At 40.3% G+C, this 16789-nt stretch overlaps 1 protein-coding gene across 2 annotated transcripts in view; it reads right to left on the minus strand.

The window, feature by feature from the left end:
• The window catches only part of VSNL1 (visinin like 1), a 158303-nt gene that overhangs the window by 73692 nt on the left and 67822 nt on the right, over positions 1–16789 (minus strand). Inside the window, exon 2 of one of the 2 annotated variants that reach the window (XM_073335965.1) lies at positions 14265–14427. In XM_073335965.1, the coding sequence (XP_073192066.1) occupies positions 14265–14426 (162 nt within the window). In that variant the 5' untranslated portion in view covers position 14427. Of the gene's footprint in view, positions 1–14264; positions 14432–16789 lie in introns of both variants that reach the window. The other variant, XM_073335964.1, reaches the window with a different exon arrangement.

Genomic DNA, 16789 nt, shown 5'->3' on the forward strand with positions numbered 1-16789 from the left:
ATGGTATCTGGTGAGTCTCCAAAGGTACAAAGCAGTTATTTCTCTAAAAGAAAGCAGCTCTTGACATATTTACTGCTCTGGAAACACTGGAGGTGAAGTCCCATGGCATGGGGTGAGGTACCACAACTGCTGCAAAGGATAGCAGACTGGGAAATAGGACGGGGAAATGCCATACATGAAGGAAGGGGTCCCAATCTCTTTAGAACCTAGTTAGATTGACAGTAACATTTCTTTAAGGAACAGGTGGGCCAAACTCATTCAGAATGAGCTTGGAGGGGAAGGGAGTAGAAAGACATTGCTGCACCTTCTTAATCATAGAATCATAGAATATCAGGGTTGGAAGGGACCTCAGGAGGTCATCTAGTCCAACCCCCGGCTCAAAGCAGGGCCAATCCCCACCTAAATCATCCCAGCCAGGGCGTTCTCAAGCCTGACCTTAAAAATATCTAAGGAAGGAGATTCCACCACCTCCCTAGGTAACGCATTCCAGTGTTTCACCACCCTCCTAGTGAAAAAGGTTTTCCTAATATCCAACCTAAACCTCCCCCACTACAACTAGAGACCATTACTCCTTGTTCTGTCATCAGCTACCACTGAGAACAGTCTAGATCCATCCTCTTTGGAACCCCCTTTCAGGTAGTTGAAAGCAGCTATCAAATCCCCCCTCATTCTTCTCTTCCGCAGACTAAACAATCCCAGCTCCCTCAGCCTCTCCTTATAAGTCATGTGTTCCCGTCCCCTAATCATTTTTGTTGCCCTCCGCTGGACGTTTTCCAATTTTTCTACATCCTTCTTGTAGTGTGGGGCCCAAAACTGGACACAGTACTCCAGATGAGGCCTCACCAATGTTGAATAGAGGGGAACAATCTCGTCCCTCGATCTGCTGGCAATGCCCCTATGTATACATCCGAAAATGCCATTGGCCTTCTTGGCAACAAGGGCACACTGTTGACTCATATCCAGCTTCTCGTCCACTGTTACCCCTAGGTCCTTTTCTGCAGAACTGCTGCCGAGCCATTCGGTCCCTAGTCTGTAGCGGTGCATGGGGTTCTTCTGTCCAAAGTGCAGGACTCTGCACTTGTCCTAGTTGAACCTCATCAGATTTCTTTTGGCCCAATCCTCTAATTTATCTAGGGCCCTCTGTATCCTATCCCTACCTTACAGCGTATCTACCTCTCCTCCCAATTTAGTGTCATCTGCAAACTTGCTGAGGGTGCAATCCACACCATCCTCCAGATCATTAATGAAGATATTGAACAAAACCGGCCTGAGGACCGACCCTTGGGGCACTCTACTTGATACCTGCTGCCAACTAGACATGGAGCCATTGATCACTACCCGTTGAGCCCGACAATCTAGCCAATTTTTTATCCATCTTATAGTCCATTCATCCAGCCCATACGTCTTTAACTTGCTGGCAAGAATACTGTGGGAGACTGTGTCAAAAGCTTTGCTAAAGTCAAGGAACAACACATCCACCGCTTTCCCCTCATCCACAGAGCCAGTTATCTCGTCATAGAAGGCAATTAGATTAGTCAGGCATGACTTGTCCTTGGTGAATCCATGCTGACTGTTCCTGATCACTTTCCTCTCCTCTAAGTGCTTCAGAATTGATTCCTTGAGGACCTGCTCCATGATTTTTCCAGATGAACAGTAGGTCTGGAAGACACTCTCCCTAGCCCTTTAGCACCTCAGATTAAAAGCTATATATATGGTGCATTTTGCATATGGTAGAAAATAATCCAGAGTGAGGGGGAATAAGTACAGCCTGAAATACGTGATAGGTAGGCTTGGAAGAATTTGATTTTTATTTTGCTTATAATTTTGACGGTTCATATAAATGGTTATTTTAAGCATTTCTTTTTCAAATTTAATTTTTCACGGTTGTAGGAAATGATGAGGGAATCAGACAATGTGTGGGGTCAGACCATAGTTATTTATTGACAGTAAATGCTGAGATTCGAAAAGTTCAAGCTTTATAACCATTTAACCATCAACATCACATACCAAAATGTACAAAATAAATATCCTTAAATCAAACTCTAGGAAATTCTCAAACAGTGTTTTTCTTACTTTGCCTAACTGTAAATGACTGTCATTTTTGATCAAAATATTGTTTCATTCTGTAGAGTGAAATCAATGTTCACCAATATCTACTGATAAAAATCTAGTCCTTCTAAGCCTACTCATAGGTCAATGGACTTCATTGAAAATTGATGGCAAGACCGACATAGGATTTCAGAGCAACGTCTGACGCTATTTTGTTGACTGTCTTATTTAACAGTGTTAGTTTTTAGATAATCCCAAATAGATTGTTGTTGTTAACTCCTCTCCGAGGTAAATAGGGAGATGTTGGTTTACACCTCTGCTTCTGCTTCTCTGGATTAGAGTGAGGTTTTATGAAAGGTTGTACATTCACTTTTGAAGGGAGTGCTATCTCTGCAACCAACAGGCCTAGAAACTCCTTGGGTAGTGTGGATTCCATACAAACCACTCCTGAAAACAAAGTGGGATCTACTATTTTTCACTAGTCCTTTAAATATCAGCATATATTTCACTACACTGAATTTTCTTGCTTTTGTCACTATCTTCCAACCTGCATGTTTTCTTCAGTGTTGTATTTGAATATACAATTAAGAGAGCAAACTCTCATGCCAAGTCAGCCATCTCAACTCTGCAATTAATAGGTTTGTTGGTGAAAACAGGCAATTCATGTGAGCTTAATTAAACATGAAAAGAGGGGAATTTACTTTCACTGAGTAAAAATAAGGTTGATATCCCAAGGTGCTGGGACTGTTCAGGCTATGGATAGTAGAAACCTGATCTGAATTTCAACTACAGCCTACATAATAATAATAGGCATCTAAACTGATGCCTAATCCAGCACCTGACTGTTGTACTATGCCATAGAAGTTCCTAAAGAAGCACAACTATTCATTATTAACCTACCTACCCAAAAGAACACCCATTGCAGTGATATATGGGTACTGCACAAAAAAGAACAAAGCCACCGCATATCTCCTGTTTATTCTCTCCCCTCACTCTCTGAAACACTCTTCTCTCTCTCCCATCCTCCCCACATTTGTGCAGGTTTTATTCTGTGGGAAAGCTAACTCAAAGAGCTGAGTTTTGGAATTCACACTGAAAGTGGTGAGATCTGTGGTTATTATAATATTCTCCAGTAAGTGAATTCCACAACCTAGGACATGTTGCTGAGAAAGCCCTGCTTCTAGCTCTTACTACTATTACTCTTAGGCTTGAAGTTTCATTGTCTTCAAGAAATGTAGCTCTCAAGGGATGTCATCACTACGAAGAGAAAGGCACTCTTGGAGGTATTTCAGACCAGCTCCATGGAGGGTCTTGAAGATCTGAGACCTTGAATCTGATCCAGTATTCTACCAAGAGCCAGTATAGTGAGCAGAGCACCAGGATGATGTACACCTGGTGCTTAGTGTTGGTGAACAGGCCAGCTGCTGTACTCTGGACTAACTGAATCCTTTTAATGTTAGATTGCGCAGACATAGGTATAGTGAGTTGCAACAGTCTCTCCTGGAGACCAGGAAGGCGGGGATCACTATGGACATTTCGTTTCCTAACATGTTACTGAGTCCAATACAATATTTGGGGCCAATTCAGCCCTGGGATCAGTGGAATTGTACTGTTTACGTCAGGCCTCAGTGTGGAACTCAGAGTTCCCATTTGCACCTTCCTTAACATGAAGCCTGTTTGTTCAGTCTGAGTTCTGCCTACAAAACAGATACTGAAAATAGATGCATGACACCGCAGAAAAACATTCCTATATTTTGAAACAAAATTCCTTGTCTCTCACAATACAAGTTTACTCCAGTGTCAAGATAAAATGTCTTATATTTTCCTTAGTTTCAGAGACTCCTTCACAAACCTTGTAATGCTGAACAGTTTTTAATATTTTAAACAAGTAGAAAGGCGGATTGTAAAAAATGTGCCACGTTAAACTTACTAAAAGACACCAGTTCACCATCTTCATCATGTTTAAAGCTATACCCAAGCCAAACTTACAGGAGACCTAAAATACCAGAAGATGGTCATAACCGTAATTATGAAGAGGCTACCCTTTATATATAATAATAGATCTAGATCCACAGTGCACATTTGGCTACAATCTAGTCATCTTTGCTATAATGAATCCATAGACCTTGTGCCCTTGCAATTTATAGGGAACGCTCACTGAATCATTCCAGAGGAAATGAAAACATTTATGCTACAAACAAACAAACAAGGCAGGATGCTCTTGCATTCGGAGTACTGGACTGGAACTTGGGAGATCTGATTTCAGTTCCCTGCTCAGTCACAAACTTCCAGTGTGATCTTGGGCAAGTCATTTAATCTCTGTATGCCGGCATTCCCCATCTGTAAATTAGAGACTATACTACTTCTTTTCCCCCACCCTTGGTTTCTCTTGATTATTTGGAGTGTTAGCTTTTTCGGGAAGGGTTTGTCTCTTACTGTGAGTATGTTCGGTACCTACCACATGGGTTTGCAACATGGCATTTGTGACTCCCATGAACCGGTTTCTTTATGGCTAGATGGAGGCAGGGTAGGGTGAGGGGGGCAGGTCCTGAAAGTTAAGAAAGGGAGATTCTAAAACTTTTTTTCTGTTGTAACATGAGGTCATGGTTGGAAAAAGGTTGTGAATCACTAACATAGCACAATGGGGCCCTTATTTCCATTTGGGAGCTTTAAGCACTGCTTTAAAACAATAACTACACAAAGAAATCCATGGCCTGACTGTGGCAGCAGGATTGGGCTCTTATTTTGTCAGTGTTTTACTGCATTCCCTGATATTATGTTTTAATGATAGCTTTCTCTCTTGCAGCTGCACCGCTCCTTTCCTTCTGTTTTATTCTCCAGGGAAGTCATAACCTGTACTTATGAATTCACAGGGTTTTGCCATGGAAATAATTGTGACATTCCAAATTCATAATTACTTGTTCTCTAGGGGATCCAACAGGTAGTAAAGGTGAGCTGTAATGGAACAAAGCCCTTCATAAATAGTGCACACTACTGTAATTACCAAACATGCTTTTGTAAAAGAAATCTTTAGACAGATGCAAAATGGAAATGAATTTACATATTTTTGACGTATCTGGAGAATTTTCCTAGCGTGTCTTTCCCTCATTAAAGTCTTTTGGAATGTAATGTGTGCATGGATGTGTGTCAGCTTTTTAAATGCTGTGGTTTGGATTACCTTTCTGCTATCTAACCAGGTTTTTTTTAAGGTTGCCTATCACGATGATATCTTAGTGCTTTTCACACAAAAAAGATAAACAGAAAGATAGGTTAGCCTTTAAATTCTATAGTGACGAAAGAAACTTTCTTTATATTTTATGAGAGGATCTGAGTTCAGCAGTTAGGGCCAGACTTTCAAAAGAGCTCACAACCAGATTTTTAAGTGCTCAGTTCCCACAATTGTGGTCAGAATTTCAAAAAAGCTCATCTTAATTTTAAGCCCCTAAATAAGAGCCAGGATGGAAAACTTCCATTGGTTTCAATGGGGCCAGGATTTCAGTTTCAGAACAGCCTGGCATCCAATTTGCTGATCTCATCTGAATATCTTGGTACTTATTTTGAAGTCTAAACAAAAGTTGCTGGGTTTTTTTAACTGTGAATGCTGAGCTTTGAAAATCTGGCTATTAGAGACTGGTCTGAGGAGAGGTTTCCTAGAGTGTTTCTGAGTCCAAGATCTATATATAGAGAGAAATATGCAAATACATTACATGTATCATCCTCCTCCCCAATCAAATAAAGAATCGGCTTCACAGTTAGTGCTGCCTTATGGGAGAGGGAGATAGGAGGTGCTGGACTCATTATGAAGGATGGTCCTTCCATGGGTGTTTCCATGGGAAGAACAGCTTGCCCCTTCGTTTTAGAATTCATGTGAGAAGGCACACCGCGTTCCTGGCTTCTACTTAAGAAATGCAAGAAGTTTCTATTATGGTTGTCTAATATGCATAGATGTTTGGCACAACACCCTCCTATTAATGTTCCTAGAGAGGAGAAACAGGATATATTGTTAGCGAAAACAGCAGTGTTTTGGGAAATTGCAGAAAGACAGTAAGAATCTTGTCATTGCCAGGAATACATTCTTTATGTTTCAGAGTAACAGCCATGTTAGCCTGTATTTGCAAAAAGAAAAGGAGTACTTGTGGCACCTTAGAGACTAACCAATTTATTTGAGCATAAGCTTTCGTGAGCTACAGCTCACTTCATTGGATGCCTACTGTGGAAAGTATAGAAGATCTTTTTATACACACAAAGCATGAAAAAAACCTTTTGTAGTGGTAAACACCCATTTTTTCACGGTTTGTGTGTATAAAAAGAACTTCTATACTTTCCACAGTATGCATCCAATGAAATGAGCTGTAGCTCACGAAAACTTATGCTCAAATAAATTGGTTAGTCTCTAAGGTACCACTAGTACTCCTATTCTTTATGTTAACTAGCTTTATACTAAAAGTAATGTTGTCTTTTCACAGTTTCTCAGAAACCTATTTAATACAATATTAGGGCACCAAATATACATTTCATACAGAAAAACACTACTCTATGATAATTCTATGTCTCAGTGTGCTTGCTTTTTATTTGTGCTTTACAGTTTCTTCTGTTAAGTGCATTCTATATATTTACCTTTAAAAAGGATAAATTTACTTTTGAAGAAGTTTGTGTCTTTATCAGGTATTTGTTACAAATGATTTCATTGTATTTTTATCAAATGTTTAGATTTAGATTTAGCACCGAGGGAATGCATTTAACATGTTTTCTGTCCATTTGACGTATCCTACAAGTTCCCCATATGAAAAACAGCCAAACAGCATCAATAATGCTACTGTTCCTTCTCTTCAACAGGTCCCCATTTGTATTTTTATCTATCTGTTGCATCTAGTATTGCAGATTTTGAAATCTCTGGGGGCAAGGATTGTCTTTGTTTTACTTATTTGTGTACATTAGCCTTGATTGGGGCCCTTAGCCCCCCCAAATAAATTAATAATAAAATAATGATAATAATAATAATAAATAATAATAATGGCTTCTAATCCAATTCCTATTGAAAAAAGCTCATTACAAAATTAATACTATTATCTTTCTAGTGGATCCTTAAGTCATATTAATAGATACATACATAGATATGATGTATGACTACATCATATTAGGTGTGTACATGCTGCTGGTAAAAAGCATACAGTATATCCTACCAAATGAACTGCCCTATTGTTTAGGAAACTTCTCAGAATTCCAGGAGTGATCTTTACATATAGCTGAATTGTTCCTGAATGTTTACATCCTGTAAGGCACAGACAGACTTCCCTGAAATAAACGGCATGCACATCTACCCCGGCTCCACCCCCCTCCAGTATACTAAGGGAGAAATGGTTCATTGTCCTGCATTGGTATACTCATCTATTTCCTTTTAATATTGCAGTGGAGTGGAACAAGTGAGAATGTACAGTAAAGCACTACAGTGCAGTAATTCTCTTTAGCAGGGTTGGACAAGAATTCTCCTAATTTTGTTGTTATGAGAACTATCTCCCTTGTTCTGCTGTCTTGCATACAGTGGCATGAGTAACAGAGGATGGGGAGGCAGCAGCTTTAAATGTGGAATAAGATGGTGACGTCTATGGGCACAAGGATGGGCACCAGGGATGCAAGACTCTCACAAGGTTCAGAGTTCAAATAAGTGTCCATAGATTGGATGCTTACCCAGTGCCTGATCCAAAGCCCAGTGAAATTAATGAAAATACATTGATTGACTTCAGTGGCCTTTGATGCAGGCACTGAAAACTCAAGTGAATAATCCAAACCCTACAGACAGGAAAAACTGGGCTGGAAACCTCAGGAGAACAGATTCCTTCACACAATTTCTGACATTTTTATTTCCAGTCTTGGCAAAAAATTATGAAAGAACAACTTTCTGTATTTTATTTTGGTATTTTTGGTTATAGTCACAGCTGTAGGTAGCCATGGGTGGGAGGGCGGAGGATGCCCATATCCAAACATTAAAAAAGGTTCAGGTTAAGCTCAGTTCTAAACATGGACAAAGGCTTATGGAGGTTCATGTTTTATTCAAACCAGTTAATCCTTCTCCAATACGAAGGTTATTTAAGACATCGTTCCTACTTCATTATATAAAGCCATCAATACTTAAGCATTAGTGTAGAGTTGAAATGGTTGTCTTTGTTGATGAATATTATTATTTTTACAGAAGTTCCTAGATTCCCCAACTGAGATCAACTCCCATTATGCTAGACTCTGTGCAAACATATCATAAGAGACAGTCTTTGCCCTAACAAACTTACAGTCTAAACATAAAACAAAGATAAAGAGTAGGAGAAAGGAAGTATTTTTAGTCCCAGTTTACAGATGAGGAATTGAGGCACTAAGATATTAAATTGTTTACAAGGTTACACAGGGACCTGTCTAGGGCAGAGCGAGGAATTGACCCTAGATCTTTAGAGCCTCAGTCCAGTGCCTTCACCCCACAAAAAACATCCTTCCTCACTGTGCAAGTTATCCAGTCTCCAAGATGGGCAACTTCTCCCAAAACTGTTTTTGTTTTTTGTTTTGTTTTTCCCCATTTTGTCCAACAACAATCGCTGTGTACATATCTGACCGTCTTAATCCCGAGAATCTACAAATATGTCAGTGGGTGGACAAGTATTTTTATGAAGATTTTGAGGAGCTATGTACTTCCTACAGTACATTTTGGCATATACTGAAATTTGGGGTGGGGGTGAGGGGCTGGAATTGAGATTCACCTACCTAATCTTCAGTAAATATTTGAGAATAGAGCCTATTTTGTTCCATACACTCTCAAAATGAGAGAATAGAATTCAGTGGGATCTCAGTCAGGGAATGTGAGGGAGAAGCCCAAAACATGAAAAATTATTTGACTAATTTATGAAATCATATTATATTTGTCACAGCAATTTAAATTAAAACTCAATAATATGTCTTAATAAAATACATAAGGTAAATTCATAAAACTTTACACCCAATTTATTATTTAATACTAGCCTAAGGTGCATTATACCATAATGGCTCTGAATATTTCCTTTCCATCTGAAAGACTATTCGCGTTTGCTTTCACTGTTAACCCAGAAGACATGCTTGCCATGTTCAGTGACCTGGTTCCAAGATGTATGACATCATAGGAGCCTACTTTCCACTTAGTATACACACATAACTCATGTTATCATTAATGCCCATTACGCACACTTGCACAGTACGGGGCACATTCACCCCTGATGTAATCCTGCTGAACTCAAAACTTAAAGCAGAATGAATTTGGCCTTTTAAATCAAAATAAGATGTATGGAATCACAACATGAATTCAGAATGCCCATGTTTAGGTTGACTTATCTCTGGTCCCCAATTTTACTTTAATGTATTTTTGTAAATTAATTTCTTATGATGAATATACTATAAACACTAAATAAATACAACCCTCCAGTAAAACTGCTGCTAAAACTATTCAGGAGCATTCAGCTCATTCAGCTATGTGGGAACAAAGTCTGGGGTCTAATCTTAATAGCCATGACACCAGTTGAGTCAAAATCACAACAGTAACCCTACACCTTCATATCTCTTAAGGGCTGCACATTGCAAGTCAGTTGCAGTGCATAAAAAAACAACTTTATTGAACCTACAAATTTACAGGCAATGTTAAATATTTTTATATGCCAATACAAGGTGTTCTATTAAACTGTCTACATATACACATGTATACAGACATATATCACTTTTATACAACACTTCCATAACAAGTTCTGTAAACAAGCAAACATTCTACACAGAAGGTCTAGTTGCGTGAGTGCTATTCGTCTTAAGTTTTGCACAGCCAGGTTCATAGAAAGAACCCCAGTTGCAATGAATTCAGAGCTGATCCTAATCAACATAACTATTGGTGCCACCTCAAACAAAAACAAGTCACTCACGGGTCTCTACGTAACCACTGAAGCCTCTGAAGTAACAATTATGACAATTTTTCAATGCATTGTAAAAAGAGAATGAAGTCACCAGACTGTAAAACTCTGCAAAATTGGCAATTTATATTAATATCACAAGAACATATTATGTCTTGTGATAGTAAACGTTGTGGGTGTTTTCCATTGGCTGGCTGTGTGTGGAAGGAGTCTCATTCCTTAGAACAAAGTTTTGTCATGAACATTCTAATATCACTCCTTGATCAGACATGTCCAAGTGCATGGTACAAATCCCATGAGCAGACAGATGCTGACATCTAAGAGAAAATGTAACACTGAAGTGAATGTAAACCTTGTAATAATCTTCCCAATAAAATATTTATGGAAACCTTCCTGGCTAAAATCCAGTGAATATAACTTGGGAACTTTTTTTCTCCTAACTGGAGGCTCACACTCAACATAAAGAAATCAATTAAGAAATCAACATAAATGTTATACATTCTTACCCTTAATATGTATTTCAGAGAACTGGAATGCTTAAAATCGAACAACAATGCCTTGTGACTTCTTGTGGTGACCTCTGCTGCGAAAGTCAATTTTCAAATCTGGATTTTTTTCTGTAGTCAGAAGCTAATACTGAATGAGTGTCCCAAGCATCAAGAATCAACCGCCATGGGAACATGGAAAGTAATAATGTCTCAGAGAGTCAGGGAATAACCTGTTAGAAGCATTGACAGTAGAACCTTGGAGTTACAAACACCTCGGAAATGGAGATTGTTCATAACTCTGAGCAAAACGTTCTTTCAAAAGTTTACAGCTGAACATTGACTTAATTCAGCTTTGAAACTTTACTATGGAGAAGAAAAATGCTTTTAACCATCTTAATTTAAATGAAACAAGCACAGAAAGTTTTCTGATCTTGTCAAAAAAAATTTAAACTTTCCCTTTATATTTTTAGTAGTTTACATTTAACACAGTACTGTACTGTACTTACCGGGGGGTTTTTTTTTGGGGGGGGGGGGAAGGGGAGGGGGTTGGGTTGGTCTCTGGTGCTACCTGATTGCATACTTCTGGTTCCAAATGAGATTTATGGTTGACCGGTCACTTTGTAACTCTGGTGTTTGTAACTCTGAGGTTCTACAGCAGTGGCTCTCAACCTTTCTAGACTACTATGCCCCTTTTAGGAGTCTGATTTGTCTTGTGTACCCCTAAATTTCACATCACTTAAAATCTACTTGCTTACAAAATCAGACATAAAACTACAGAAGTGTCACAGCACACACTGAAAAATTGCTTCCTTTCTCATTTTTACCATTTAATTATAAATCAATCGGAATATAAATATTGTACTTACATTTCAGTGTATAGTATATAGAGCAGTATAAACAAGTCATTGTCCGTTTGAAATTTTAGTTTGTACTTACTTTGCTAGTACTTTTTATGTAGCCTGTTGTAAAACTAGGCAGATATCTAGATGAGTTGATTTACTCCCTGGAGGATCTCTGGAAACCCCCGTAGGCTCATGTATCCCTGGTTGAGAACCACTGTTCTACAGAATATGCATGAGGGGGAGAGAAACTATGAAGTCATGGATTCATTGAAGTCAAGGGGAGTTTTACCACTGACTTCAGCAGAGTCAGGATTTTGCCCTGCATGTAGACATATATATATATATATATATATATATATAATTTTCAGCCTATAACAAACTAGGCTAAACACATAAGAGTTACGTTAAAACAATATTAGGGGCACTTATTACTAAAATAGGAATATCCAAACGCTGGGGAATCTTACTTAGCCTATATTTCCAAACACAAGTGTAATGTAAAGGCACTAAAGCTAGTAGCCAGATTTACCTTCTCTGTGTGTTGTCAAAGTTCCCATCCTTTTAAGCAGCAATGAACCTTTATACTCTGTGATTTACATTTTGCACTACCACTCAGTAACAATGGAATTAAATTTTATCTCTGGGATATTTCCTTCTGGAGTAAAGCATCTTGTGGGAGTCTACAATGACCTCTGAGGATGACTCAGAAACACTTTTGAAAAGGAGAAGTCCTCATGGCTGGGAGATGACATCATAAAACTGTCCCTCCCACTCAACCTCCCTCCCCAAATACTTATTTAGACTTTATTCCCCACTTTTTATTTGTAATTTATCAAACAGGAAGCAATGGTTCTACAACAGTTAAACACTTTATATATTTTGCTACACATACATATTTTGCAAATGCTTATTTACTTTTCCTACTAACATGCATGGGAAACAAGATGCAAGTCAATGTAGGACACATGCCAAACATCATCTAAAATGGAGGCAATCAATAATCACTCAATCCAAAACACAACGCTCTAAAGCAGTAATAGCAGAGTTGTCACAAAATAGGGAGTCACAGTCTTCTGGAGGACAGGACTTTTCAGAATGCTGTTTTAATGTACAGAAATTAAAGTGCAGAGATGGTAGCTTAATTCATATACACTGCAGATGGCAGTGTTTGTACAGTAACCATCACTGGCAGTGGGAAAGGGGCCACTTATAATATTTGTGGGGATGGTGTGGTCCAGGGCTGGGGAAATTCAGGAAAGATGGACTGCAGTTCCATTTCAGATAAATACAGATAGTCCTTGCCTACAGAGATCATTACTGAGTTCCAGGCCATCAAAGCACTGGTAAAATTGACTGCAGACATTTTTATTGTTCCTCAACCTAACACTCTAATTTTCTGAATTAAGTGTTCATCACCACTATCCAATATTTTTCCGACTTAAAATTACTTTGAAGCCTCTGACCTTCAGGCAGCTGTTCCATTTTGAATGAGAATGTAATTACTTTTGTAATATGAATACACATCTCATGCTGTCTCCAATGTTTCTCCCCTTACAAAATAAATACATAGTAAAATAAGAAGACATGGTACATGATAAATTAATGATTAATAAAAAGAAGGTAACGAGATGTCCTACATATCCTCTCTCATACTCCAAGAACAAGGGGAAACTTAATGAGAAGGAAAGGCAATACATTTATAACGTACAAAAAGAAACTTTCTTTTCATAGTGCATAATTAGTCTATAGTACTCACTGCCTCAGGACTTCACTGGGGCTAAGAAATGACTGGGAATCAAAAGAGGAATAGATATTTGGATGGGTAATGAGAACATCTACAGGATACTCATTTTATAAACCAGTGGCACTGCATGGAGGTATAGGGATCTGCCAACATGGATCATCTTGCAGGAGAGAGGCCATAACCCCTCATCCTTCAGAGCATAAAGCAATCTCTAGTTGAGAGGCTTTAGGAAGACCGAAGGCTTTAGGAAGGGACCGAATGGCTAGGCAGCAGTTCTGCAGAAAAGGACCTAGGGGTGACAGTGGACGAGAAGCTGGATATGAGTCAGCAGTGTGCCCTTGTTGCCAAGAAGGCCAATGGCATTTTGGGATGTATAAGTAGGGGCATAGCGAGCAGATCGAGGGACGTGATCGTTCCCCTCTATTCGACATTGGTGAGGCCTCATCTGGAGTACTGTGTCCAGTTTTGGGCCCCACACTTCAAGAAGGATGTGGATAAATTGGAGAGAGTCCAGCGAAGGGCAACAAAAATGATTAGGGGACTGGAACACATGAGTTATGAGGAGAGGCTGAGGGAGCTGGGATTGTTTAGCCTGCAGAAGAGAAGAATGAGGGGGGATTTGATAGCTGCTTTCAACTACCTGAAAGGGGGTTCCAAAGAGGATGGCTCTAGACTGTTCTCAATGGTAGCAGATGACAGAACGAGGAGTAATGGTCTCAAGTTGCAGTGGGGGAGGTTTAGATTGGATATTAGGAAAAACTTTTTCACTAAGAGGGTGGTGAAACACTGGAATGCGTTACCTAGGGAGGTGGTAGAATCTCCTTCCTTAGAGGTTTTTAAGGTCAGGCTTGACAAAGCCCTGGCTGGGATGATTTAACTGGGAATTGGTCCTGCTTTGAGCAGGGGGTTGGACTAGATGACCTTCTGGGGTCCCTTCCAACCCTGATATTCTATGATTCTATGATTCTATGATTCTTTCCCTTTGGGAAAATTATATCCTTCCTCTGAAGCATTTGGTACTGGTTACTCTCGGAGACAGAATACTGATCTATTTGAACCACTGGTCCAATTTTGCAATAGTAATTCCTATGTACATACCTGTCTGCTCCTTGTTAGTATAGACTTTAATTTGAATGATAGCCATGAAGGATATTTTTGCTCTACAGATACTGAGGCATCACTCTGATACCCTTCTTGTGGCTGTGGAATAAGAAGCTAATAAATAACGTACCTTTACATAAAGCTGCTGAAATTCGTCAAGGTTCAGTCTACCACTAGGACAGTCCTTTAGAAATCCTTTGTACCACTGTTTGAGTTCATGTTCGTTGAACTCCGTGCTCTTCACCAGATCCTCCATCACTTCAGGGGCCAGTTTGCTATTCTGTTTCCCCATTCTGCCTTAAGAAAAACAAATTAATACAATTAGCTAAGTTGCTGTGATCATTTTAAAACTTGATTAGCAACCAAGCTGGAGTATGCTACTGACAGCCTTGTTTTGTGCTCACTGATGCTGTCAGCCAAGCCCGACCCCATGCTCTCCCTGATTATTTGGATGCTAAATTTATTTAAATAAGTGTTAGGCTGAATTTGAGAAAAAACTAAGAAATTCATCTTTCAATTAAAGCTCTTAAGTCCTGCAGAGAGACTGCTGAATTAGTTTTCAAAATAAATGAGAATTTGCTTAATCTTTTTATCTTTAATAATCATTTAATATAAAGATTCCACCCTTTTTCTTTTCTTTTCTTTTTGAGAGGACTAACAGGTTCTTCCTGCCAGTGGTTACCAACATATTAAAAAGTGACCATTCTTTTAGTAACCTTCATAAAGTGGTTCCTAACTATTCCTTGTGTATTCAATTATGTGTTCCTTAGGCTGGCATTGTTATTCGTCAGTACTATGTTGGGTTGAAAAGGATTTTGTGATCTTTTTGTTGCATTTTAATTCATACATTTCACAAATTCATAGATCTGATATTATTCACAAGTTTCTCTTTAACCTTACCCAGGGGTGAAAGTAAAATGCAGCTCTTACCAGTATAGGGCCTCTCTGGCCGCCCCTCACCCCCTGCCCGGGAAGGGGTGTGGCCTCCGCCGGAAGGGGCGGGACTGGGGGGGTCAGCATTCCACAGCCAGTCCATCTGCGCTCCCTGGCCTGCGCTGCCCAGGGCTTCAGCGGTGATTTAAAGGGCCCGGGGCTGCGGCCAGCGCTGCACAATAGTGGCAGTGCTGGCCAGAGCCCCAGGCCCTTTTAAATCATGGCCCCGGGGCAGCTACTTCTTTTGCACCCCCCACTGTCAGCAGCTGGGAGGTAAGGGAGGCAAAAGGGGCAGCATTTTAACATTGCTTCCCTGTTTGCGCCCTCCATCGGTGGCCCCGTCGGGTCATCGCTGCCCCTTTTGTGCCCCCACATTGGTGGCCCTGCTGGTAGGGACCCGGCAGGGCCGCTGATTGGGGGCGCAAAAGGGGCAGCGATGTTAAAGCACTTTAAAGTCAACGGTATGGGCCGGTACTGGCAGCTACCTTTTACCGGTACGCCGTACCGGCCTGTACCCCCTTACTTTCACCCCTGACCTTACCTTAAACCCCTCCACTGATGCCAGTTCAATGATTGACAGACTCTTTACAATTTATGGCTCCAATCCTGCAAAGGCTTCCACATATGATTAACGGTACATTTGTAAGCAGTCCCACTGATGTACATGCGACTTCCCATATGCATGAAGTTAATCACAGGTGGAAATCTTTGCAGGCTCAGGGCCTGTAATATGCCTCGCTCTTGAAATATGAAGTGTTCTACAGTATATTAGTGGGACTACATTTTTCTTCTCATAATTTTAGGTTTTGGTATATTCACATTGACTAGTACAAATAATTCTCCGTCCCCCACCTCATTTTTTACTTCCTTAATAATTTTTTTTAGATAATCACATTTTATCTCAATGTGCATTTTTTGCAGTCATCAAGACAGTGGATGAATGACAGTGTTGCCACTTCCTGTCCTAAGCTCTTAGGGCCTGATCTTACAAGCCCAGCTCACCTGAGCAATCCTCACTCAAATAAGAAATGCCATTGTATGAAGGGGTGAAGCCCTTACAGAACCAGGACTGAGGAAAAGAGCTGGTTAGCTACCCAAACTGTGAGAGACAGGGGAGGAGCTTCTCTTCTGTGCAAAGGGTTCTGGGTTGGGAAATCCTCATTAAAACCCCTGGCTCCCTCCAGGCTAGAGAGTCAGAGTTAAAGGGTTGATGAAGAAGAGTCAACTGGAGCAGTGGCTCTCAACCAGGGGTCCGGGGCCCCATAAGGGGCCTCGAGCAGGTTTTGGGGGTGCCTCCAAGCAGGGCCAGCATTAGACTTGCTGGGGCCCAGGGCAGAAAGCCGAAGCACCACCGCCTGGGGCTGACACCCAGGTCCCTAGCCCCGCCACCTGGGGCTGAAGCTGAAGCCTCAGCAATGTAGCTTTGTCGGGGGGCCCTGTGGCATGCGGCCCCAGCCAATTGTCCTGCTTGCCAGCAGTTCTGGCTTTTATATGCAGAAAACCAGTTACTGTGGCACAGGCGGAGTTTTTATAGCATATTGGGGGGGCCTCAGAAAGAAAAATGTTGAGAACCTCTGACCTGGAGGAACCTGGGCCTGCAATAAGGCATATGGAGTACTTTGAGTGGATAAATGGACTGACACTATCTTATGGAAAGACATTCTTTGTTGTTCTTTTGGGGTTTTTTATTTAAAATATTTTTGGTACTTTTACTAATAGCCC

Source organism: Lepidochelys kempii, chromosome 3 (genome assembly GCF_965140265.1).
Source record: "Lepidochelys kempii isolate rLepKem1 chromosome 3, rLepKem1.hap2, whole genome shotgun sequence".
In the NCBI taxonomy this organism is placed as follows: Eukaryota; Metazoa; Chordata; order Testudines; family Cheloniidae; genus Lepidochelys; species Lepidochelys kempii.